Genomic DNA, 25,081 nt, shown 5'->3' with positions numbered 1-25,081 from the left:
GCTCTGGCCCCTCTGGGCTCTGGTCCAGCCACACACAGGTGGGCGCTCCCAGGGAAGAGCCAAGGGGCAGCCAGCAAGCCTAGGCAGGCAGCCCAGGGAAAGGATGGAGCCAGCTCCTGGGCACCCTCTGGAGAGGAGGGGTCTCCAACACCACCCCCTTCTCCTGATGCCAGGTGACCATGGGATCAGCTGACCCAGGAGGAGTCAGGACTCAAGGAGGACGGTGCTCGTCATCCCCACGGGAGCCCCTTCCCTGTTCCCATGCATGCAGGAGGCCCTGACACTCACGTTGTTCTTCACTTTCTGCTGCTCGACCGCCTCCTTGAGCTCGGTGGCCTCCTTCTCCAGACACCACACCTGGGACTCCAGCTCCATGAGGCTGACGGGAGACAGTGGCATCACCAGTGGGCTCCGAGGTCCTGTGGTCCCCACAGGTGCTACTTCGGAGGCCCTTCCTCTGCCCAGGGACCCAGAAGCACCCATGAGGCCAAGCCACTCGGTCACCTTCCCAACCCCCTCGCAGGACATGAGACTCAGGGGAGACCAAGGAGCCACCCCGGCCCCTCCTCTGAGGGCATCAGGCTGTGGGGACAGCAGAGCCAGAGCAGCCACCCCAGGCAGCGCAGGGATGGGTCCCAGCCAGTCAGGGTTTCGGGATGCCTTCCCTTCTGGTGAACTGAGCCCAGCAGCCGGGTCCTGCTCGGCCCACAGCATGTGTCGGCGGGCCCTTCCCTGAGGCCGCACCTGCCCTCAAAAGGCCTTCTCAGAGGACACCTGGCTGGAGGCCCCCAGGGCACCGTCACCCACACACCCACTGGGTACACCCAGCTCTGGGCAGCTCCTGACAGGCCCCAGGTCCCCGCTGGGGACAGCAGGACTGTCCTTTGTCCAGAACCTAACCCCGCTGAGACCCAAAGGCTCCCCCTCAGCCTGTGCCCAGGCTCTAAGGAATCAGCCTGGGGGGCCCCCGGGCAAGACACAGTCCCACCTTTCCACACCTCTCTCCAGACTCAAGGCCCAGCGGGCTTTGCCCACCCCCATCATCCAGAAGGTGGGAGATCGACACCACAACTGCACTGGCTGTTCTGAGGAACAGGCTTCAAACAGACACTAATATGTCACCTTCTGTGTTAAGATTTAGAACAGGGCAGGCCCCAGGGACACACGAAATCTGAAGTCCAGAAGCCATTATGACCAAACAACTCCAGCATGGGCTGTGCGAGCTGTCCCGACACCTGCCACAGCACCGCCTCACTTTTATTTTAAATACAGCTTGCATCTGGCCTTGCAAACGGTTGTTGACTTCTTGGATGTTGGTTTCAGGCCACAGAACTTGACCCCACCCTCAAAGCTCCACTGGGACCCCTCTCAGCTTCTCCCTCAAGCTGCCCACGTCGTGCAGCCGCCAGCCTCTGCAAACCCCTGCGGGAGCATCCACAAAGGCACAGGGCCCTGAGGAAGAGGACACAGCAGGCCAGTGGCAAGGACACTGCCTCCCTTGGTTGACCATCACCCTCTTGGTGGCCACTGCCCAAGTTCCAGAATGTCTGGGGCCAGATCACTCATCTCCATTCTACAACAGGCCAGTCTGGCCTAGACGCAACTTTCAGATAAACAGTCTGAGAAAGAAATTTTTAAAACCCCTAATTTCTGCCAAAGACATCTGTATGATACAAAAAACTAGAATCAGCCTGATCTGCACATGACTTAAGTACCTAGTAATCAGCTGTGTGGTCCAAGAATCCGATCTTAAAACACAAGAGGAAAAACCTAAACAAACACAGCCTTCTACCCCCACAAATAACACGAGAAACAAAGTTTTCCCAAGCTTTCTGGAAAGGCATATGGAGAGGGTTTGCTTTCGAGTCTCCTGCAAGGCACTCTGGGGCCTCTGAGAATCTGATTTCCTTCCACAGCCCCCAAACCTGAGCCTGAGGCCAGAGATCATGGGCCGTGGCCTGGGGAGACACCCGGGAGGTGACTCACTGGTGGCAGCGCCCAGAACAAGAGACCCCTGTCAGTGGACGGCCCAGGACACGACCGGCCACCTGCACATCTCACCTCATGTGGCTGCCCCATGGAGCCCTGGCCACGGCAGCCAGGACCACCCCGAGCCTGTGGGCATCTGCTGAGGGACACACACGCCGGAGGTGACGGTGCCCAGGACTCCAGCACGCAAGCCTGAGGCGCCCTGAGGCTCCCCACCCAGCCGTGGGCTCCAGTCCCAGCAACGGCAAACGCACAGTCCAAGTACCCACCAAGCCTGGGGCTGGGCTGCTGAAGCCACCTCCCGCCACCCCTGCAAACTGATGGGCTCTGAACGGCACCACATCCCAGTCTGTGCAAAGAGCCTGCGTAACCTCCCAGCTTCTCCATTCTGGGTGTGCAACCACTTTCCTGTTTGAATTATGACCTCAGCCCCTAAAATCCGTCGCCTTGTAGACATAGAGAGAACTCCCTGACCACCAGTCCTTCCCGTGGAGATAAGGACGGATGGATGGATGGACAGGCAGCAGGAGGCCCGTCCCCTGCGGCCAAGACGCCGGCCATTCCGCAGGCAGCCAAGCTCCTCAGAGGCAGGGAGCTCTTTGCAAGGCTTCTTTCCTGCCCAGCCTGCCCTGGTCCTCAAGGTGACTGGAGGGACAGGGAAAGGCAGGGCCTGCTCCCCAGGGGTCCCGGGCCCCGGGCCCAGGCTGCAGTCCTGCCTCCTCTTACCGGGCCTGCTGCTGGTCGGCTTCCGCTCGGCTGGCCTGGAACAAGAGACAGAGAGCCCCGTGGTCACGAGACGCACCTGGCGCAGCAGGTCGTCAGGGCAGAGCCCCTGCACAGCGAGGGGGGCCCTAAGGTGCTCTCCCTCCCCTCCCGACGGCGGACCTGGGCATCCTGGGCCTGGCCGGCCTCCAGCAGAGCCTCGATGGAGCGGATCCTCTCTGCGAGCTGCACGTTCTCGGCCTTGGCCTCGTCGAGCTGCCCGTGCAGGCCGCGCAGCTCCTCGCACTGGCTCCTCACCTCCGCCTCTGCGGACTGCAGTTTGCTGTGCAGCTCTGGGGGAAGGGGCGGCGAGCGGGTCGGGGCGGGGAAGGCCAGGAGGGACACCCCCACGCTGCTGCAGCCCACGCCCCGCCCGCGCTGTGCGCTCCCGACCCCCGGGGCGTCTTATCAGCTGGTGGAGAAAGTGACGCCCTGGCTTCTTCTCAAGGACTCACTCCGGGAGAAGGGAATGCCCTCAGATCACTCGGGAAAACGACGGAAACCTACACAGGTTCCAGGTGCAGTTTCTAAAACCTTGTCCTCCAGATCAGCTGGCGTTAGCCGAGACCGGCGGCAGAGAGCTTCTCGGCATGTCCTTCTCCCTCGGTGACCTTCGTTTGCTAAGTCCCATGGCTCTGAATGTCACCCACGTGTCTGTGACTCCACACAGTCCCGAAGCCCTGGCTCGGCCGGCAGCCACTTCCAAACAGAGCTCTGCCAAGGCCGCTCACACCCAGCACTGCGGCCGCCACGTCTCCTGGTCGTGGCTGTTCTGCTTTCCCGTTCTGCCCCAATCTCTAACCCACCTTCCAGGCCTGTGAATTCAACAGCCATTGTCTGCCAGGTCCTCACCAGCGCCTCTGTGGCTGCCTGGGCCCAGCCCTGCTGCCTCTGGCCTGAACGACCACGAGAGCCCCATCCCTGGTCCCCAGGCCACCCCTGCCCCTCAGTCCTTTCTCCACCTAGCGCCAGAGCAGCCGCAAGTGCAAATGGGATCACAGCATCCCTCTGCCCAAGCCCCGGCCCTCTCATCACTGCACACAGCGCCCAAACTCTTCACAAGAGGCCCACCCGGCCCTGCCCATCTGGCCCCACACTAGCCTCGGCCTTCTTCCCCTCGTTGACCTTCTGTGTCTGTTTCTTGCACAGGCCAAGTTCAAGTTCCTCCCTATTCTCAGGGGCTCCATGCTGGCCACTTCTGCCCTTTCTGTTCTTTTTGAGGCCAGCCCCTTCCCATCACCCAGACCTTGCCTAAAACATCCGTTTCTCAGCAGGGAGGTCTCTCCTGACCACCCAATCTAAAGCCACACCTGGCCCATTATAGCAGGAGGCAGCAGACCAGGCCCGTGGGCCACCGCTGGCCCACCACCCATGTTTGTTTTATTGGCACACAGCCAGGCCTGTCTGTCCGTCTGCTGTCCAGGGCTGCTTCTGCACTGGGGCAGCACAGCTGAGCAGTTGTGACAAACACCGTCTGGCCTACAAAGCCAAAAGTGTTTACTACCTGGTCCTTCACACACACTGCTCGCCGTCTCTAGGACCTGCTCTGGCAACATCAGCTACCTGAAGTCTGTCGAGCACAGGGCTGTTGAGCTGGTCAATGCGGACCGTCCACTGACTGTGCCATCTATCCGTCCAGCTAGAGCATGGCCCTGACTCCGCTCAGCCCCTCACAGTTGCTCTGGAAATACTGTTAAGCAAGTGACGGTGGAGCTGTCACTGACACCGTGCACCCTACTGCTCCAGGGGCCCTCAGTGGCCTGGACTTTGCCACCCCTCCTGATTGGGAGGATGACCTGTGAGCACAGGTGATCAACAGGCCCACCTTCTAAATCTGGCCTCCGGGCTGACTTAGCTGGAAGAGCCAGAGAGGGCCAGGAGTCAGCCCGGAAGGCAGCGACTGCTCAGGAGCACCTGGGCTCCAGGTGGGGCCCACAGCAGGCGAGGTGCAAGGTGGCGGCACCTTTCACCCCCACCTCCCTCCCCGGGTCTGCCTCACAGTCTCCGCCCCTCGCCCCACCTCCAGCCCTCAGGCTCCACCCCAACGTCTAGTCCTCCTGACCCCAGGCCTGATGCTGCACACCTCCAGCTTGTCCCCCAATGGGGTGCAGTCCCTGTCTGGCTGACTTTCTAGAGGGCAGAGCCAGGGATTCCCAAGCTTCCCTCGCTCACCACGAGGCTGGCCCGTCTAGGGGTGCCGGCCCCGGCCTGGATGCTGCCCTCACCAGCCATCTGCTGCTGCTGCTCCTGGGCCTTCTCGGCGTCCGCCCGGAGGCTGGCATGGCTGGTCTGCGAGCGGCAGAGCTCTTGGCTGACCTCGTCCAGGCGCTTCTGCAGGGCCTCCTCACTCTCCTTGTGAGACGCCTGGTGACAGGGCAGCGGGAAGAGGGCTGTGAGGATGCAGGCGGGAAGCTGGACCCTCAGCCAGCTCGGCGGTTGAGCCCGACAGAGAGAGCGCCTCACACCTGCCAGCCTGCACTGACAACGTTTACAAACCCCCTGGATTTCTCAGGCCAACTAACTAGGAAAAGCCAGGAGGCCGTGTCCACCTGACCCCCGAAGAGTGGGATCCAGGGGAAGGGGCCTCAGGTGCAGGAAGGAAAAGACCCACTTCACTGCGGCATGGTGCAGGGAGAGGCGTCCTACAACCTAACCCTCCAGCCTGACCTGGAGATTCCCCAAATGGGTCTGTTACAGGTCACAGTTACTGGGCTTTTCTGGGGAGACTGAGGCTCACTGTCAACACCACGGGGGCCAATGAGGCAGCCGCACGCCCCTGCCTCCCCACCACTTGCAGTCAACCATGCCCAGAACCTCTGGAGTCAGAGGGAAAGAATGGACTCTGTGTGGCCGAGGACCCTGAGACCTGGAAGGCAGGAGATGCTCAGTCTGGGCCTTACTGGTGGGAGCCAGGCCCAGGCCAGGCCCTTAGGAATCTCACATGTGATGGAGATACCTGGGCACCGGAGTGGACATTCCAGCCCAGCGGCACCAGAACCACGTGAGAGCCTTTAGCTCCGTCACAGCCACGCCCCCCCCCCCAGCGGTTCTGAACTCACTGGTCTGGCTGGACCTACTTGACATGAAAATCAGTAAACACCAAGTTATCCGTCTCAATTCCACCCAAACGATCCAAACTTTACCTGTTCCTTTTCTCTTTTAGTCCCTTGCACACACGCAAACGTCAGTTTGACAGTTTCCTGTCTGTCATTCTAGTCCCTTCCATAAAACAGCTCCACCGCCCCACACGCAGAAGCCTAGCTTCAGAGACTGAGCAGGAACCGGCACACAGCCTTGCGGGTCTCCAGGGTTTCCTTGTTCTCCAGAAAATTTCAAGCACAGCAGGTGTGACATCAAGGCCCCCCACAGGCATGACAACTGCCCCACGCCTGGGCACCCTGCCCTGAAACAGGCCAGCTGGGGAAGCAGAACCCGTCAGGCCAGTGGACAGCAGGGCCACTAGGCTGAGGGCCACGCGGGATTTGCCCAGTGCACTTCGGGGTGGGCAGGGGGTGGGGCACAACAGTCCTCCCCCTGGAGAACAGGCATCCTCCTGGGAAAACACGAGCTTCCAGGCCACATCTGGAGGCCGAGAAGGAAGAACACTCTGGCCCTGAAGCTGGAGGCTGTGTGAGCGTGCCTGGAGCCGCACACTGCAGGTGGGGGGAGGGGGGGAGGCTGACACTGCTCTGGGGCTCCCCGGGGCTCACACCCTTGCTCTGTGTGAACCTAAGGGAGCTGCTCAACTTTGGGCCTCAAATTTCCTACTGAATAAATCACAGATAACAACAGTACCTACCTTGTGAGGTTACAATGAGAATTAACTAAGTTAATGTTTATGTGAAGTTTACAACGAGCAGCACGTAAAAAGCACCCACTCAATGGCATCCAGCCATCACTACTAACAAGGCCAAGGTGTGCATTCCAGCCCCAGCCCTGCCTGAGTCTCTGGCCGTCACAGACACAGCTGGGAAGGGATGAGCCAGTGTGGCCGGTCAAGCCCTGGCCCGCCGGCTGTGCACAGGGGCTTGGTGGGCAGGATGCTCGGGCACCGAGGTGGCTGCCACCCCGACCCACCTGCAGCTGAAGGATCTGCTTCTCGAAGGCGGCTGCCTTGGCCTCCAGAGCTTTCCGCTGCTGCTCCTCCTGCCGAGAGGCCTCCGACTTCTCCATCAGCTCCTTGCTGACCTTGCCGAGCTCCTGCCGGAGCTTCGCCAGCTCTGCATTCTGCCTGCAAGACAGTCACCAACCCCTGACTGACGGTCGAAAGAGGGTTCAAGTCGGCTCTCGGAGGCCCTGAGAGCTGCCTTGGACAATGGGGACGGCACTCTGAGCCTTTCCTCCAGGGCACCTGCTCTTTCTTAAGCAGTTTCCCACGTCTTGGAGCCATTTCCAAAGTCCCTCTAGGTCATCAGCCATGTGAGATGTGATGTGTTTCATTGAAGATGCTGTTTCAGAAGCACGGCAGTGGACCAGCGAGCAAGAGCAAAGAGCAAAATGTGCGTTGAAGCAGTCCACAGAGCCCATCCAGAGACAGCGGATTCCTCATTGCTGACCTGGGCCCAAATGAGCCCTGAGGCGCGGGCTGACCCGCCTCACCGCCCTGCAGGGCCAGGGGCAGCGGCCCACTCGGGTCCATGCACCAGACTTACTGGCCAGTTGGACCACGGCCGGGCCGAGGAGGCCACTCAAAGCGGGAGGCTGCTGCATTTAGTGAAACACACCCCTCAACACTGCCCCAAAGCTGGGTCTCCAGACGGCAGAGGAAGTGCTGGAATGACAGAAGGAAACTTGATTGACAGGAAAAGAGGGCAGCCTTTTCCAGGGTGCGGAGGTCCCCAGCATGTCGGCCTCCTTCACTAGCACAAAAGACACCTCTTCAAGGCAGGACTGACTGTCCAGACAAGACGAAGGGGACAGACAAGGCTGTCCATAACCCGAGGAGGCAGGAAACCTGGCAAAGACCAGCTCTGCTCTGCAAGTTCATCACCTGCACGGGGGAGGCCGTCCCAAAGCCCTCTGCAGGGCTGCACACGCCAAGATTCAAGACTGGAGGGCTCACACCAGAGCCGGACTCCACACCCTGGGGTGGGGGTGGGAGGCTGGCTGGGAGGCCCCGAGGGACTGACTTGAAGCTCTGGGGGGGCCCTGGGGACACCTGTCCTACACGGCAGAGCTTCCGCAGATGGACGGCGTCAGCGACCACCCTCTCAGTGACAGGTCTCCGGGCATCAGAGCTGTCCCCAGGCTGGAGGCTGCAGCAGATCCTCCACGAGAAGGAAGTCAGAGTGTCCCTCTGTCCCCACAGTCACCTGCTGCTGTGGCTGCTGAGGAAACCCAGCCACAAACCACCAAGCTGCCAACCGGCCAGGATGCAGGTGAAGACAGGGACCTCCCAGCAGAAGGGACCAGCTGGGGGAGGGTGGCCTCAGCGGTCTGGGGGGCACACGTGTCCCTCCCCGTGCTGCGCGTGGGCAACACCCTCCCCACCTCCCAGGGTGCCTGTCCTTGCTGCTCCTGTCAGTCTCCTCCAGGACGGAGAGGATGTTCCAGGGATGATGAGAACCCCAGACAGTCCCCTCGGGACACCCCGGGCCAAGAGGAGGCAAGGAAACGTAAATCAAGAGGAAACGCAGCGGGGCTTCCTCGGGGCGGCCTACTGACCGGTGATGCTCAAAGCAGGGGCTTAAAAGCAAGTGTGCTGTTAACAGGGGCCCCGCCTGCTCGCAGACACTCCCGAGCTCCTCAGCAGAAACGCTGAGAGCGAGCCCCGTTACCACAGCACGGCGGCGGCAGGGGGGCCCTCCCGCACAGGCGACCCCGCCAGCAGGTGTCAAGGCGCTCAGGCCCACGACAGGCCCCTACACCACCCCAGGCTCTGATCCTGGACCGTCAGCTTGGCCTTGATACTCTGGGCCCAAACCAGGAGTTTTTAAAAGCTTCATGTCAAAATATTGTAAAGGTAGACATGAAAAAAATACCTGCTCTCCCAGGAAAGCAAGATGCTGACAGCATCTGAGGGGGACACAAGCAGGATGTGGCCCGGCCACGTGAGAGGACTCAGCCGCTCAGGACCAGCCCGGAGGCGGAGGGGCAGGACGGAGCCCACAGGGGAGGCAGGGAGTCTGCAGCCGGCCCAGGGCCCCGAGGCACCGAGCTCACCTGCTCTCCACCTGGCTCGTGGCCTGGTTCAAGGCATCTCTCAGGATGGAGTTCTCCTGCTGTAGGCGGGCCAGCTGCGTGTTGGGGCCGTTTTCCAGCTGTTCCTGGAGAGTTCGGATCTGAAAAGTCATTGAAGGGGCATCAGAGAGCCACTCGGCCTTCAAAGAGAACCACCTCGGAAGCAAAGTGAGCGAGGTCAGCCCTGCCGACAACCCCCGGGGGGCTCCGCCTTCTCCACACAATGGGGGCGCACCCCTGAGAACCGGGCGCCTACAAAGGGCACAGCAAAGGGCTCAGCCCAAAGCCCTAGATGTACTGCGTGCGCTCTGCCTCTGACCGAGGTCACGGGCGGCCTGCTCTGGGACACAGCAGCCAGCCACAAGCCATAGCCTACAAATGCCCCGAGGAAGGCCCGTTTCCGGCCCTCTGACCTCCCATGGCTTGGCCCACCGTGAGCAGAGTACAGCTTGAGAAGGTAAGGCTCGGAGCTTGGACCCACAGGTCGGCCCTCCGCTGGCCTCGGGCCCCACGCTGAGGTTTTGTGGTTTTCAGGCCTTGTTTCACGGGGTCCTCCCAACCTCACATGGTGGAGGCGGGGCTGGCGTTACTCCAAGGTCACAGGAAAGCTATGAACTTGATCCATGGACAGCCAGGGGACGGGACACAGGGCTGACCACTTGGGACCAGAGTATTTTCAAAAAGGGCTCTTTAAAACGTATTTACACCTTCCTGGTTGTTAACAGTAAACACACACACGGTGGGCTGGCTAACACCATCTGCCTGAGAAAACACCCGCTCCCTCCAAAGTCAAACCAGATCCCAAGGTCCCTCTCAGCAGGCATCCTCGACTGCCCTGGGGGGCGGCTCCAGACCCCCGGCCCCACAGCCGCTGCCCACCTTGCCCTGCAGCTGCTGCACCTCCTTCACGTGCTCCCGGTAGCTGGCCTGCATGCGAGCCTGCACGGCTGTGATCTCCTGCTCCCGGGCCACGAGCTGCTTTTTCACCTTGGCCTCCCCAGCTGCGGCCTTGGCCTTTTCCGCTGTCAGCTCCTAGGAGAAAGCAGAGGGCAGGGGGGCCAGTTAGGCAGGTGGGGGCAGGAGCTTACTGGATGAAACCACGATGATCACAACCCAGAGCGTGACCTGGGGCTGGAGAGGCCGGGCAGCAGGGCCATGAGCTCTCGCACAGACCCAAGCAGCCACAGTGGTGAACAAGCAGGGGGCCCTTGGTGGAAGGCTGGCTGTCGGGCCTTGACCACAGCAGACACTGCTAGGAGCTGGGTAACACAGCATCCTGTCCCTGGCTGAGCCCTGCTGGGATTATAATGCCCTGGTTTGGCTCAGTCCCCCAAATCCAGGCCCCTGAATGCCCACTTCTACTCGAGCACCTTGGCCAGGACCCACAAGGCAGCAAGGCTCAGTGCCTAGGGGTCAGTCCCACTCCTGGAGCGCCTGGGTCTCCATGGGCAGCCACTCGGTCCTCCACCCCAGCCCAGAGGACAACTGCTCCGATCAGCAATGGATGCCCACAATGAACACAGGAAGTGGGGCCTGAGGACCCGGAGCCTCAGGCCAGGGCAGAGCACACGGTGGGAAGGGCTGGTCGAGGTCTCTGTCATCCTGGAAGGATAGGCAGTGGACAGAAGGCACAGGGAAGCAGGGGGTGACCGTGGAGGAAGGGCTGATGAAACAGGCCCCCGAGGTGGGAAGCCCCTGTCCAGCAGGCCTCCAGTCCAGACTGGCCACTCCTTGCTATGGGCCCAGCTGGTCCCATGAGATTCAAAGCCCTTCCCCAGCCTGGGCAGTAGGCCAGAGAAGTGGGAAGTCCTCTCCTCCTCCAGGCCAGGGCTGCCAGGGAAGCCCATCCCGAAGAGTCAGAGTAGCTGAGATGTCTGAGATGGGAAGGGCTGGGCTGATCGGGGTGGCCTCTGGGTGTCAGGGCTGCTCTGGGTGCCTGGCATTCCCTGGGACCACCTGCCCCACTTTTCAAAGACAATCAGCTTCCTGGCTCCACCGAGGGCAAGAGCCCACAGAAGCACGAGATCCACGCTAAGGAACACTTCACTGATGACACACAGAAATGGGCGGGGTGGGGAGAAGGGCTGGCACCGTGCCCGCTAGGGGACAAGCATGTGTCTCATTCAGTTCTCTTACGAAAGTGAAGATTCCCATCCCCAGTTTAAAGTTGAGCCCACTGAGCCTCAAGGAGAACGTGCGGCCCAAGGCTGGAGAGCAGCTCTAAGCGGCAGGAACCTGGGACTGCGCAAGCCCACGAGGGTCCCTTGAAGGGATGGAGTGATGAGGTGCCCCCTCCTCTGGCTGGCCCGGGCGCCTCTACGGAAGCAGGAGAGGGCAGCTAAAGGGGCATCAGGGCACCCCCAGGCTTCCTCTAACATGCATACCCCCACCGGCCCCGCCAGAACGGGCGTGGTGGGGAGCACCCGGAAGACCCCTCGACGTACATGATCAGAGATGCCCCGACGTGCTCACAGCCACACCGGCAGTGAGTGACACAGCCACACGTGGGCCATCCTCTGCCCGTCTCTGCTCACCACCCTGGGCCAGACCCAGAGGCTGGCACTGAGCATCTGTCTGGGGACAGCCTTCCCTACCCTGAGCGGGTCCTGTGCAGTTGTGGGCATCCCCTTGGGTTCAGGGCATAAAGGTCCCCGTCTCCTAGAGACAGGGTCCCAAGGCCACCAGAATTCAATGGGATTTCCCTTCCCTTTTTTTTAAAGGCATAGAAAGCCAGCTTCTCCCCAGGATGTTTGTTTCGTCCTCCAAGGCTTCTCTTTTTTCTAAAAGCTCAGACTCCCAGGACTTCTCCAGCCTGTCAAATTCTTAAGTCAGTCGCAAGGGTCGGGTGTATTTTCCTGAAAGGCACATGAGGTGACGATGGCTGACTTCCCGGAGCCCCATTTCCTTTGACTGGGCTGGGAGGGGAGGCTTGGCACTGCTGAGCATCGCTGGCTCAGAAGTGCGCTCCGCTCCCTAGGCCAAGTGGGCCCCACATGGTGTATCTTCCAAGGACAGCTAAGACGCAGACAGGAGGCAGCTCCCACCAAAAAGGTCTCCCAACAGGAACACCTCCCGCCCCACCCCTGCAGCACGCCCACTCCGAGAACCTCCTTGGCCACCAGGGATGGGCTCTCAGGCCCAACAGAGTACAGGATGCGGTCCAGTCCAGGGCATCGTCCTAGGACAGAGGCCCCTGGTGCCTAAGCAGACAGACGACAGCTGGAAAGATGGTTTTCCAGAAGAGTTGCTCTGGAGCCACGTGGTTCCTCAAAACCTCACACAGGGCCCTGGAGATGCTCAGAAGCCAGGACAGAGGTCTCAGGATGCCTGAGCCCATGAACTGGTGCCTGGCACTGTACTTGGACCCAACTCTGCTGACTTCACCCACTTGCGAGGCACGGATCTGGTAGGCAGTCCATATGGTCTGTGTTTAGAGCATGCCTTTGGCCACAGACCACAAGGAAAAGAATTCACCAACATCCCCTTTTGCAACTACAAAAACTTCTCCACAAGGACAAAGAAGACATGGAGGGAGCTCAACGTGAAATGCAGGTCCTGTCCACCCACCAGCTCCAGTAGGGGATAAGTTAGAGGAACCTCTGTATTCCCAGTAACTTAGTTTCTCATTAACTTTCCCCAACAGTGCTGCGCTAGGGGACGTGACCAAGGATGAAGCCAACCATCGGCTCTGCTCGGAACTCGCAACAGAGAAATGCAGGGACCTCATGTCCGTGGACCCAGGAGCACGGGAAGGACAGATGACAAGGCCTGAACCAGCAAAGGCTTCCCCTTAGCTGTGCGCCGGCTGCGGGCCTGTGGCCACTGGCTGACAGGCACCTGCTGGGATGAGCCAAGGGAGGTGGCTAGACTCTCAGGGGACGCAGATGATGAGGCACAAGGGTGTCCTCTGTGCTGGGACAGGAAGATGGGGGCCGTGGAAGGCTTGCTGGTGGAGGGGAATCAAACTGAGTCTCCAGGAATAAGGAGATTTCCAGTCAGCTGCGAGGCTACTGAAAGAGGAGGAGAGGCCCGAGGAGGCAGCGAGGGGTGTGGAGCAGACGCGGGGAGGCAGGTGCTGTCGGGGGTGCAGACTTGGGTGTGAAGACTAGGAGCCAGCAGCTTTGAGAGAGGGCTCTCCCGGGACTGGATTAGTGCTTGAGAGCCCAACAGGACGTCCTCAGGCTCAGCGGGGAGGCCAGGCCCAGGACGGATGCACTATCGGATTTCCGGCCTCAGAGCCAAGGCCTGGAGCCCAGAGGAGCATGAGGGGTTACAATAACCAAGGGCCGCACCCTTGCGTGTCTCTCAGGCCCCTGCAGCTCCCAGCAGGGAGACAGTCTGCCAGGGCCGAGCTGGAAATGCATCTCGCCCGGGAGGCTGTCTGCGGCTTAGCTGTGCTGTGGTTTAGAAATCTCGTCAAGCGGCCAGCCCTGTGGGGGAGCAGTCAGGGTCCAGCACAAAGGGCAGCACCGAAGGGGCCTTCTTCATAGGGTGCAGCCCCCCAACCCCGCACCTGCTGCCCTGCCTCCGGTGGCCCACGACCCCAGCAATGGTCACCGTCACCATCACCATCAGAGGCTGCACCTCCAGCTCATCCTAAATTCAGGGCCAGCATAGGAACTAGCCAGGGAGCCACACAGCCACCAGCCGTGGGAACAGTCACTCCCCTGTGCTCTCACTTCAATTTTATTTTGGGCATCAACGCATTTTCTCAGTTTCTCCAGAAAGAGGATACAGAAGAACGGCCCCTGAAACCACAGACTTCAGGGTGGCTGCCAGCCGCGGGCCTTAGCGGGTGGGAGGCTCTGACGTGCAGCGCTGGCCCGCTTCCGTGATGCAGACACTCCTGGCCGGTGGCACAGCACCAGCTAGGCCTGGGAGGGATGCACAGTTGGCTCTTGGTCGCTGCGTGAGTGTTTCCTGCCGCCCGACATTTAACCAGCAACCCAACACGGGCTCACGGGAAGGCTGCGTGCAGACAGTCTTGAGAGAGAGCAAAGCCCATCAGGCAGGAGGCGACCACCAGAGGCGGCCTTGGACACCTGCCTCTTCCCATCCTCCTGGGCGCAGCATCGACAGGACTGACCATGGCAAAGCTTCATCTTCTGCTCCTGCCATCCATCCGTCCCCCACCAAACGAACTTTGCCATCTGGCTCGGAGCTGCGTGCCTCCAATTTAGGACAGAAACTCGGGCTGCCTCATTTCTGCTTCCTCAAGAACAAGCAGATGCAGGTGCCCAGAGGAAGGGATACAGCCCAGGTGGCACAGGACGTTCAGATGCCCAGGCCGCCTCCCTGCGCCCACCGCCCAGGTGGAGCAGACGGGCAAGCAGGAAGAGAGCAGGCAGCCCACAGCATTTTGCTGGGAAAACACAGCTTCTGAGCTGGGTGTGACCAGCCCCATGGGGCAGCACATCTTACTCCTCAGAAGGAGAAAGGTGAGGGTCCCGGCAGGGAGAGGAGCCTTGTGCCTGTGCCCTGACTCCTCCTGAACGATGCTCGCAGCCCGCTGCAGCAGCAGGGACCCATCGTGACCGGTACCCACGGGGAACAAGTGTCACATGCAGAGCCATCACAGGCTCCCCCCAGACATCAGAGAAGGGAAAGAAGCAGCCTGTCACCCTCTCCCCACTGGCTTCGGCTCCAGCTCTCAAGAAAAGAACCTGAGATCAACTGTGCCCACCCTCCTCCCAGGGCATCCCCCTAAAAATACAGCCACCATTGCGGGGTCAGCTGAGCACTCCCGGCCATGTGTTCTCACGTCCGGAGACAGGCGCTGCAGCCCAGGCTCCAGGGTCTTCATGCAGCCCCAGGCTCGCGGGCCCAGGGAGAGCCAAGGGGAGGGTGACCCCCAAGCCGGCAACGCTGGCCCTACCTTGTTGAGCTCCCTCAGTTTGCTCTTGGCAACAGCCGCATCCTCCTGCTCTGTGGCCAGCAGCTTCTCCTTCTCCTCCAGCTGGCGTTTCAGAATTGCCACAGGGTCACCCTTTTGAGTGGCCTGGAAATGCCCAGAGAGACATGTAAATGGGAGGAGGGGGCGGATGCTTGGTTGGAGCCCCAAGCCCGCTCTCAGACCCTGACCCACGCCCAGGGCAGCGGTTCTGTCCTGACGGCAGACACCCCTGGGGGAGGCACCCGCCTGGCCACCCAGCCTGCCAGGCCGAGGGCCGGGGCCGTAGGAGCTGCTGGGGCCCAAGGCTCGGACCTCTGGGTAGTTTTTAGGAGCGTGGTTGATGGTGGCCAGGGCCTATTCATGGTCTGCTATGGGGCAGTTGGCCATCATTTCTGGCTCGGTGCCCATTCTTTAGCTGCTGTGTATGGACTGCAGGTTGCCGGCCTAAGCCTGAGGTCATGGCTGGAGGGATATTGTGGGGACAGAGGCTTGAGCTGAGTCCAGGCCTCTCTTGTTGGAGAGGAGTGGTTACCGTGACCTCATGCCCAGGAGATGGCCCGACACTCATGGAGTGAGGAGCTCCTTGCCACTACAGGACTCATCACCCCTCACTGAGGGCCGGTCGTGGGGTGGAGAGTGACCCCAGTGGCCTTAGGGCAGGGATCACCCACCTGGCTCTGAGGACACCCCCAACATCTCTTACCACTAAGGTGCCACAAAATCCTCCAGTAAAATGATCTACAATTCCAGCTCTGCTTAAGGAACAAACAAGCCACACAGCCCCTCCTGGGGCAGCTCACTGCCACAAGTGCCAGCAGGTGGGCGCAGGCCCCCAGCAGGAGACGGGCCGCAGAGAGGCATACAGCGCACCCTACTTCTCCCCGCCTCACCCGGGGCCCTGGCCACCAACGGGCGGGGCCCAGCTGCTGTGACCACCCAGACCCCCGGAACACAGAGCCCCACCCTGGCTCTTAGCCGCCCTCCTGTTTCAGCAGCTGGGCTGTGGCTGAAGCCAAAGCACCTGCAGGGTGACTCACGCGGCCCGTCCTGGGAGGGGCAGCAGGGTTCTGCCGAGAGGTAAGTGGACTCACCATGAACACCGCACAGCTGGGCAAGCGGCTGTGGCCAGCCCGCCAGGCATCACCTAGGGGAGGCTGGTGTCCCAGAACCAGGTAACCACTGCAATCACTGGCCCCAGGCCAGGCATCGGGGGCGAAACCACCCGGCCAGCTGCTCGCCAGCCACAATGGCCACCAAATGTGGCCAGGAGGAGGGGGCCCACCTTGTGCCACGTGTCCTGAATGACACCAGCTTTCTCAGACAGGATCTCGATGAGCTGCTGGGCCTCGCCCTCGCTGAACACCATGCTTCCCACTGTGGAGACCAGTGTCTTGTAGGGGAGGCAGGGAGGGCTGTTGGCGTCTGGGGGCCCTGCATGGCGAGAGAAGGGGAGGGCCTCACACTCAGACCAGCAACCAAGCCCCTCACACCCTGAGGGAGCAGGGGCCAGTCACAGCCAAGGCCTCTGTCCGGCTGCCGTGGGTCTGTGGGCTGAGGGCAGTGAGCCCAGCCCAGAATCTCGAATGGCCTCATCGCCAGGTCCTGCACCTGCCCAAAGACAGCAGGGGAAGGTCCCCGAGTAAAGAGGTTATTTTCCTGGGCTGGAAATGTCCCCCCACTTTTATTTTACCATCAAAATAAGCAGAATCAAGCAAGGCATACTTTCCCAAAGGTGGTTTTTTCCTTCCTTCATTTCCCAGCAAACTGCCTGGTCCGGTTCTCACCCTGCATGGCCCAGGGAGGCTCACACCCCCGCCGTGAGTGAGCCCCACGGCCCTGAGGGGCTGCACTAATGTCAGTCATCCCCACAGCTGCACCCCCGAAGTCCCAGGGGGAGGAGGCCGCCTCCCCCACGTCCTGGTCCAGATCCTCTATTTCCACCTCTCCCTGGAGAAAGCTTAAGGCAGGTTTCAGGACAGAGGAAGGCTGGGCTCGTCTGGACTAGTTCTGCCCACTCGCCAGGCCATTGGCCAGTGAGCTGCTGCAGGACACAGAGCCACGTGCCACCAGCCAGCGGCCCGTTCTGGAATCCTCCTGATGCCCTCACAAAAGCTTCGCGCTCTCGCAGGCTCTCATGCAGCCCAGAAGGCCAGAAGGGGAGAACGGAGATGCTCTGCCTGGCAGGAGCCCCGCCTGAGGTGCCCAGGCAGTTCCTCGTGCTGAGGCCCAAATCTGCACACCGCTGAGCAACAGGGCCCCAGACAAGCCGAAACCAAGGCAAGAGGCTGCCTGCAGCGGTACCTGCAGCCAAGCCCACCCCACGGAGGATGCCCAAGGGGGATGGTTTCCATGGCAACCCGAAATTCTCTGGCTTGTCACAATTATTTTCCCTCACTTGTCACAATATTTTCATCACAAGTCAAAGCACTTAGCATGATACCCAAACAAGGGGAAAGTGCGACATGGGTGAGCTGGTTGCTACGAGCACCTTCTTTTTTAGAATCTCTTACCCCGTGAAGCTCAGAGATTAAAAATAACCACGTTAACATTAGAAATCTAAGAGCTCAAGGGCGTCACAAAAATGGGGAGGTGAGGGGATGTCCCCTTTCAGCTTTTATTCTTTCACTGAAATACGTATATAATGCAAAATAATTCTAATGGCAAATGTACGTGCACTAGAGAGAACTCTGAGTGAAGCCAAGCCGAAGGAGAAGAAAAACCACTCTCCAGTTCGCGAGCAGACGAAAACCCCACGGTTAGCATTTTGGTCTCTGGGCTCCCTGCTCCTCCCCCTGGGGCTGCAGATGGACATTCCTGCCAGGGTTTTCCAGAAGTGGGAGGTCAGCTGGAGTCAGACTGGGCAGGACGGCCTCTCAGCTGACCGCCACTCAGCCCTTCTCCTTTCTGGACTCAGAGAGGTCTCACTCACCCTGTGCTGCCAGTGTTCAGCCACCAGCCACATGTGGCTGCCGGGCACCTGCCATGTGGCTGGTGGGAAGTGAGGTGGCTCCCAGTGGAGGACACACTAGATTCTCAAGACTTGGTATGAAAAAAAAAAAAAGAATGTAAAATATCTGTCATAACTTCTTTTGTTAATTGCATGCTGAAATGATGGCATTTGGGGTCAACTGGGTTAAATAAAAAGATACCATTAAAATGAATTTCACGTGTCTCTCATCTGCCTTGTTTAATGTGGCTCACGCTGCATTTCTACAGGACAGCCTGGCTACTCCTTTCCAACCCCAGGGACGCCCGAAGCACTCCCTGCTGAAGCCCTGGCAGCCTCTGTCCCTGCAGAGGCCCCAGTGACCGGGGCTCAGGCCTCTCTTGAACGCTCTCCCTGGAGACCATCCTCCCAGGCCCCTGCTGCACCATCTGGGGATAGTCTGGGAGAAGGGGACACGTGACATCTCAATGACCAATGTCACTTCCTTCACAGCCATCACCCCAGTGGTCTCGACAAACGTGCATTCCCTCCTGGAGGGCCATGGACGCCACGATGCCCTGTCCACAGAACGTTGCTGAGAGGAACCTGTAAGAGCGTTATCCTAATACATCTGTATTCCAACTTTCTCGTGAGATTGTATTAAACTGTATTAGATATTTCAGGGAACAAAGTAATAAAAATCTGTTAACAAGTGAAACATTTCAAAAGTACGTAATAGCAAAATTTAACTCCCTCTGCCCACCCCCCACCCCCCCAGAATTGTCCAGCTTTCTCCAGCCTCATACAGAGACTTTAAAATTATTCCTAGAGATGTAACTTTACATTTTTTCATTAAGCCTCTTAGGTAAGAACAGTGCCATCTCTAATCTCTCCAGATCAGGGGAAGTAAAACCGAAAGAGAGAAAAAAAGTCCTGGGAAATAGGAACCAGAACCTTGGATTTCATGTGAGTGTATTTACTTCCAGTTTTCAAGGGCCTCTCACCAAACCTGCGGCACTAAAAACCTGCCGGGGGGCAGGAGACCGGCAGGCGGGCATGGGACCCCTTCCCCAAATGACGCATCGGCACATCACGCCAGTCCACCGAAGCTCAGAGACCAGGAATAATTTCGGTGCTGTGAAATCCTAAGGCCCTAAAACAAACTTGTCAAAGACTCTTCATCTAGTCTGTGAAGCCACAGGCCTCATAAAGACCACGCATCGGGCAACTCCAGGGAGAGGGGCTCACCGAGGGGCTGCTCCTGTGGCCAAGGTTTGGCCCACCTTAGAGTCTAAAATTCCAGGAACGCAGAGGCCCTGGAGGCCTGGGGAGGAACAGGTTTGGCAGGAGAGCGGAGCGGCCAGGCAGGGCCAGCGTCTCACTGCTCTGGAGCAATCCAGGCTCAGAACAAGGCCCCTGGAGCCGGTGGCCCAGCCTTGAGTTCCAGCTCAGCTCCTTCCCACCTGTGCGTCCTTGCACACGTGGCTTTGCCTCTTTCTGCCACTGCTCCCTCCTCTGTGAAATGGGGGTAACAATCCTTCCTCCCCTACAGTCTCACTGCGAAGATTAGACGGCAACGTGCGTGGATGATGCCGGGCACAGGGCAGGCCGCTGCACAATCCCTCAGCAGCGCCATGAGCATCCCAGACCCTAGCCGACCCCTCCCCTGGAGTGGACAGCGCCCCTAGCGGCTGAAGCAACTCTGCCCCTGGCTCCCATGACCGATGCACAGGTCCCAGCACCCACGCCCTCTATGGACAGAACACTGCGGCCTGGGGACCCTCTGCCTCCTGTCTCGCACCCCTGTCCTCACTCACAAGGTTAAGGGGGCAGCACATAAGGAAAATGGGGAGCCCTCTGCCTCCCTGGGCTCTCAACCAAGAAGCACGTAGCACTTGGATAACAAGTGTAATACCTCAGATTCCAAAACTCAGCTCCTTGTGCGGTCACCCTGGGAGGTGGAAACACCTAGGAGTAAACCTGCCTTGCAGAAAGGCACCTAGGGGTCTCCTCCTCTCTTCCTGTCGGCCATGCGGTCCTTCTGGGAGAACTTCTCTCCTCCTGCATAGGGGCCAGGCCTCAGCCACGGGGGCCTCGCACAGATGCTTCAGCAGCAGCCCCTCCGGCGTCCAGTCCCGGGAGCCCCTGCACGGCTCGTGGCCGATTCACCACCCAGCGGGTGCTGGGAAGGTTGCAGGAACTGCCCGGGCGACAGCTGTGACCCAAGGGGGGTCGTCATCAGGCCCTAGGATGGGTGTCCCAGCAGCCCTGTCCAGGGGGCCTTGGGCACAAAGTATGCACCTACTGTGTACCCAGCAGTCTGCAAAACGCTGGGCTGGAAAGGCTGGTTGGGTGGGACTTCCAGCTAGGAGGGGCGGAGGAGACCCGGGACAGAATCATGCTGCAGAGCCACGCAGACAGAACTTGCACACCGGAAAGGCTTTTCACGCAGGAGATGCTCACACCAGACACTGCTGGGTGGAGAGAAGGCGAGGGCTAGGGCTTCAGGAAGGGGAACGGTGAGGATAGGCGCAAGGCTGGCAGAGTGGAGGCAGGTGAGACGGGAGTAGGTCCCAGTCTTCACCCAAGGGATCCAGATTTCACCGCGTGGGCAAAGGAGCAACACCTAGCAATGAGCAAGGTTTGCATTTGGGAAAAATTACTTCAGGACACACAGAGGGACAGGGCTGGAGGCTGGCAGGTCAGCAAAGAGCCCAGGGCCAGGGGCTAGGGCTGAGGGGGGCCCAGTGTCAACCCAGGGACTCCAACAGCGGACCATGGTGGTGCAGTCTACGGGGCTGGAAAATCCCAATGGCAAAGACACTCATCTTCTCAGGCAATGTCCAGACCAGTTCTGAAGGCCTCTGCCTCAGACACAGAGATGCAGGTCAAATGGCTGCTGCTGACTCCGGCTCCTGCACAGGTGCCACCCCAGCAGTGTGGGTTAGGGGACCCTGCAAGCTCCCCAAAAGGAAGCCAGACCCCAACATCGGGAAGCCCATCAGGCCCTGACATCTCCAATCACCTGAGCCAAACTCAGGTCAAAGGCCCGGGGCCCCAGGAAGGGCTCCCCAGTGCCTCCTGGAAGTCAGCACCACACAAGCACCTGTCTGATTTAGAGACGAACTTCTGGCTCCCACTGACCTCAAGTCCAGAGGGCGAGCCCCTGAGTCAGAGAAGCTGGCAGGCACACCTGTCTCCAGAAATGAGGCACCTGGGCCAGCATCACAGCTGGCCTCCCCACCAGCTGCTGGTACACACACGGTGGCCCTGCAGGGTCCTCGGGAGCCTTTGGGAAAGTAACACTTCGAGGCCCTCGATGGAAGCTCTGCCAAATGCATCAGAGGCACAGCCGCAGCTCCTGCCACCCTCGAGACTGCTTGTCCCCGTCACAGCGGTCAAGGGTCCTGGGCAGCACACAGGAGGCCAACTCGAAGCCCCCCTCAAGCCCAAGCCCAGTACCGTCCAGGGCTGGTCTCCCTCCCGACAGGATGCAGGTCTCAGAGCAGCGGCTGCCCCGGGCCTTCGCGGCCCAGGACACCAGCACGTGGTGTTTTAAGAGCACTGGAGCAAAGTACAAATACTGTCAGGAGCGACCCATCTGGGGCCTTCAAGTCAGGCTTTTCCATTTGGTTGGAGAAAAGAATAATCTATTAAGCTACAGATAATGGTGTCTAATGGAATTTTTTTTTAAATCCTGTAGATTGAACGACTTTATTTTTCTCTTTATACTTTTGCTTTTCCCCTCAAATTTTAACAAAATCAATTTTATATCTGAAAAAAACAAGTACGACACATCACAGTGTTTCTTAAAGAAATACAGCTCCTCGAGGACCCCGGGCAAGGCCCCTCCTCGGGCCTGAGGTGAGCGTGCTGCTTTGACCTGCCGCCCGCGGAAGCCCAGGGATGGGCCACCGCAGGCCTCCTGCCCGGCTGTGGGCAGCGGTGGGAGCCCCAGTGCTGCTGTGTTTGGAGAGGACCGAACGGAGGGCTCTGGAGGAACGCCTTCCAGCGCTGCTCTGAGATGTGGCAGTGCCCCACCGACATGAGACTCGCTTCCCTAGGGGATGCTTTGTTCTTTTAGAAAAGAAGAACAAAGTTGGGTTTGAAGAACTTACGTGGAAGTGAGTAAAAGCTCATACGCCCTGCAGCTTTCTTCAGAGCTTCTGACCCTGAGAAACTGAGTTAAGTTCAAGACAGGATCAAACATAATCTCAAAACTCCCTCTGAGGGAGTCGAAGGGCGGCTGCCGGGGGCTGGGCCTGGGCAGCTGCAGATGGAGACCCAGGCCCAGGGTCCCATCCCTCACTTCCGGGATGTCTCCAAACAGGGATGAGCTTTGGTTTCTGCTGCCAGAAAACAGGTTAAGACTGCAGACCCACCTTAGAGAACACTCGGGGACAGATGCACAGAAGGAACCCCTCACCAAACAGCCGCCGGCGCGCAGGGGGCCGGGCGGGCGGGGGTGGCCCAGCAGGAAGGAGTGCTGCTCCTGTCCGGTCACACGGCGGCAGCTGAGGCCCTGCTCAGCTACAGACTCGCCGACTATAGTCTCCTGGTAGGTCTGGCCCCTGCCCCATTAGGTTACAGAACACGACTCTACCCATGCCATTTCCTGTGGTCCGGCAGTGGCAGAAGCAGCCGGCGAGGCTCCGTATGACGTGTAGCTGACGGGCCCCCAGGATGCTGCCAGGTTCCCTGACACGGGAACCACCTTTAACTCTCATCTGACCTCAGGCTGGCGCCCAGGGCTGGGACAGGCTGAGAAGAACTGGCCGTTTTCTTCCTCAGCCTGGGCCCCCGAAGTAGCAAGGAGTCCTCTCTGCCGCTCAGGGGATGCTCAGGGCCCTGAGGTCAGAGCTGGGCTGCCTCCTGGAGCCCGAAAGGATAGGAGCTCCACTTGGTACAAGAAGGGCCTATTTCTTCAACTCACAAATAATGGAGTTTTTGTTTCTCTTCCATTAACAAGAAATGCGCGTTAGAGAAAAACTGGAAAATGCAGAAGGGTGAAGGGAAGATAATGAAATTCACCCACAGTCCTCCCCACAGAAAGGGCCTTCCTCCCACATGGATGTGTGGCATGTCGGGCTCGGCCATCTTGGCTCGTGAGGGCCTGTGTCTGAGGGCGTTTCCTCCTGGAGGCTCCTGGGCCCTGATGTGATGGCCTCTGGCCCCAGAGTAGACGGCTCGTGTCCATGGACAGGGACAGGGTCTGGCATAAAGCCAGGGCATAGAGTGCAAGGGGAGGGTCCCCCATCCCAGATGGCCCACCTCGCTCAGCAGACACAAGTCCCAGGGCTTGGGCCCAAAGTGGAGTTTCCAGAAGGTACCTCCTGTCCCTCCTACGTCTGAGTGTCTGGGTCGCCAGGCCCTGCCCGCACCACACGCACGGACTCACTTCCAGGAGCTGGAGTGGACGGTACCCAAAACCATCACCACGTCCACACGCTTCCTGAGCTCTCCTAATCAACACGAGCTCTCGCTGCGGTGACTCTCGGGGAGCGAACCAGCAGAGGCCTGGACGGGGCTGCAAACACTCAAAGGTTCAATTCCAGGAAATTTCCACTTTGCTGTGATTCCATGAATTCCCTCTTCTCCAGACACCGAGAAAAGAACCTTCTGTTTCATAAACAAGTGTTTCTCCTCATTCCGCACCTGGTTCACAGAGGCCCCTGAAATGACCACCACCTCCGTGGAGTGACATGAGCAGTGAGGTCGGAGGGAGGTGCCAGGACACCACTGGGAGGACGCCCACCGTGACAGGCCCTTGGACAGCAACGTGAGCTGTCTCCCTAGATTAAAAATACACCTACCTTTTGACTTAGCAATTACATTCCCAGGAATTTACGTTACAGAGATACTCACGCAATAGTACACATACGTCACTGCACCATTAATTTTAGCAGCAAAAGAACAGCACGCTATTTAACATCATTTAAATAAATTATGATACATTCATGCTACAGAATATGAACGCAGCAGCCCTGCAGGTGCATCTGGAAAGATGTCACCAGCACACTGGTGAGCAAGGGAAGTAAGCTCCATCTCTGCGCACCGCAGGCCCCAACGGTACGCCGTCAGGGTGAAGAGCAGAGCACCCTCGGGGCTCCCCCGGAGAGGTGGGTGGCGCCTGCCATAGAGTGGAAAGGAAGACATCCAATTTCACCTTCCACGCCTCCACATTGTTCGAATTTTGTTTGCTGGAAGCACATATTTACACAATAAATTTGAAAAAGGATTAGGAAGGCAGGTGGCCGCTGTCAAATCCGGCCACCAACAAGCAGTAAATATCTGCCACAAGGCCTCGATTTGCTCTTGTAGGAAAATCAGATCAGAAGTTCTGGAATAATTCCAGCTCGGGCCTGCAGAAGCATGTCCTGTGCCCGCCTCCAGGAGTCTCCTCTGGGGCTCCTGTCAGTGAGGGCCCTGCTGAGACGACCAGGTGACAGGACAGGGACAGCCCATGTGACTGAGGAAGCCACCCCGTCTCTGGCGGAACAGCTCCTGGGCTAGTTTTGCTGCTGATCTGCCAAGTGTCACAGACCAGGCATAGCCTCTGTGACCTCTCACTGTGGATCGAGAGGATGGCGGGAGCTCAGTCCCAGCCCACCCAGGACACAGGCAGGAAGAACAGTGGGGCAGGAGCCTCACGATGCCAACTGGGCTGCAGAGGAGCATCCACCTTCACAGGGCCACCTCTGTCCCACTGGCTCCTATTTAGAGAAGCATTGTCCAGTAGAACCTTGTGTACTGATGCAGGCGGTTTTCATCTGCACTGTCCAAAAGGGTAGCCACTGGCCATGTGACTGAGTCTTTCATTTTTTGACTTTTGATTGATTTGAATGTTGACTTAAATGGCCCCACGTGACCAGCAGCTCCCATACTGGCCAGCACAGTCCCAGACCCTAGCTCTCTGGTACCCACGGTGAAACCTCACGGCCCCTCCCTGCCCAAGTCAAGGTCCCCTCCCCCAAGCTCTCTTCCTGGCCTTCTTGATGCAGAACCCACTCCCCACCCATCTTCCCAACCCCTGCAGCATGGTCTTCAGGACACCTCACCACCCCCAAGGCCACTCATACCTCCAGGCCCCCAAGTTTCTGGGTGCCCAGGGCCGGCCAGCCCAGCCCGGATTCTGTCCACAGTTCCCTTGAGGTGGGTACACGTGGGTCTGAAGAAGCTGGCCCCAAACTGACACAGTCATGGCGGGCAGGCAAGGAAACCAAGGGGGAGCAGCCAGGGCTGACTTCAGCCTTCTGCGCAGGACACGAGGAATAACTGCATGACAAGAACATGGCCTGCTTCCCACGTGGCAACGGGGCCACAGCCACAAA

The 25,081-nt window shown here is 59.2% G+C and overlaps 1 protein-coding gene across 3 annotated transcripts in view; it reads right to left on the bottom strand.

The window, feature by feature from the left end:
* The window catches only part of RRBP1 (ribosome binding protein 1), a 61,254-nt gene that overhangs the window by 8,954 nt on the left and 27,219 nt on the right, over nucleotides 1–25,081 (bottom strand). For all 3 annotated transcript variants that reach the window (XM_032461784.1, XM_032461783.1, XM_032461782.1), the window contains 9 exons: nucleotides 16,107–16,255; nucleotides 14,807–14,929; nucleotides 9,811–9,963; nucleotides 8,914–9,032; nucleotides 6,829–6,982; nucleotides 4,977–5,115; nucleotides 2,875–3,044; nucleotides 2,716–2,750; nucleotides 289–379 (listed from right to left, as the gene is read on the bottom strand). In XM_032461784.1, the coding sequence (XP_032317675.1) occupies nucleotides 289–379; nucleotides 2,716–2,750; nucleotides 2,875–3,044; nucleotides 4,977–5,115; nucleotides 6,829–6,982; nucleotides 8,914–9,032; nucleotides 9,811–9,963; nucleotides 14,807–14,929; nucleotides 16,107–16,255 (1,133 nt within the window). The remainder of the gene's footprint in view (nucleotides 1–288; nucleotides 380–2,715; nucleotides 2,751–2,874; nucleotides 3,045–4,976; nucleotides 5,116–6,828; nucleotides 6,983–8,913; nucleotides 9,033–9,810; nucleotides 9,964–14,806; nucleotides 14,930–16,106; nucleotides 16,256–25,081) is intronic.

This window comes from Camelus ferus, chromosome 19, assembly GCF_009834535.1.
Source record: "Camelus ferus isolate YT-003-E chromosome 19, BCGSAC_Cfer_1.0, whole genome shotgun sequence".
Lineage (NCBI taxonomy): Eukaryota > Metazoa > Chordata > Mammalia > Artiodactyla > Camelidae > Camelus > Camelus ferus.
This window is presented reverse-complemented; position numbering and strand designations above follow the sequence as displayed.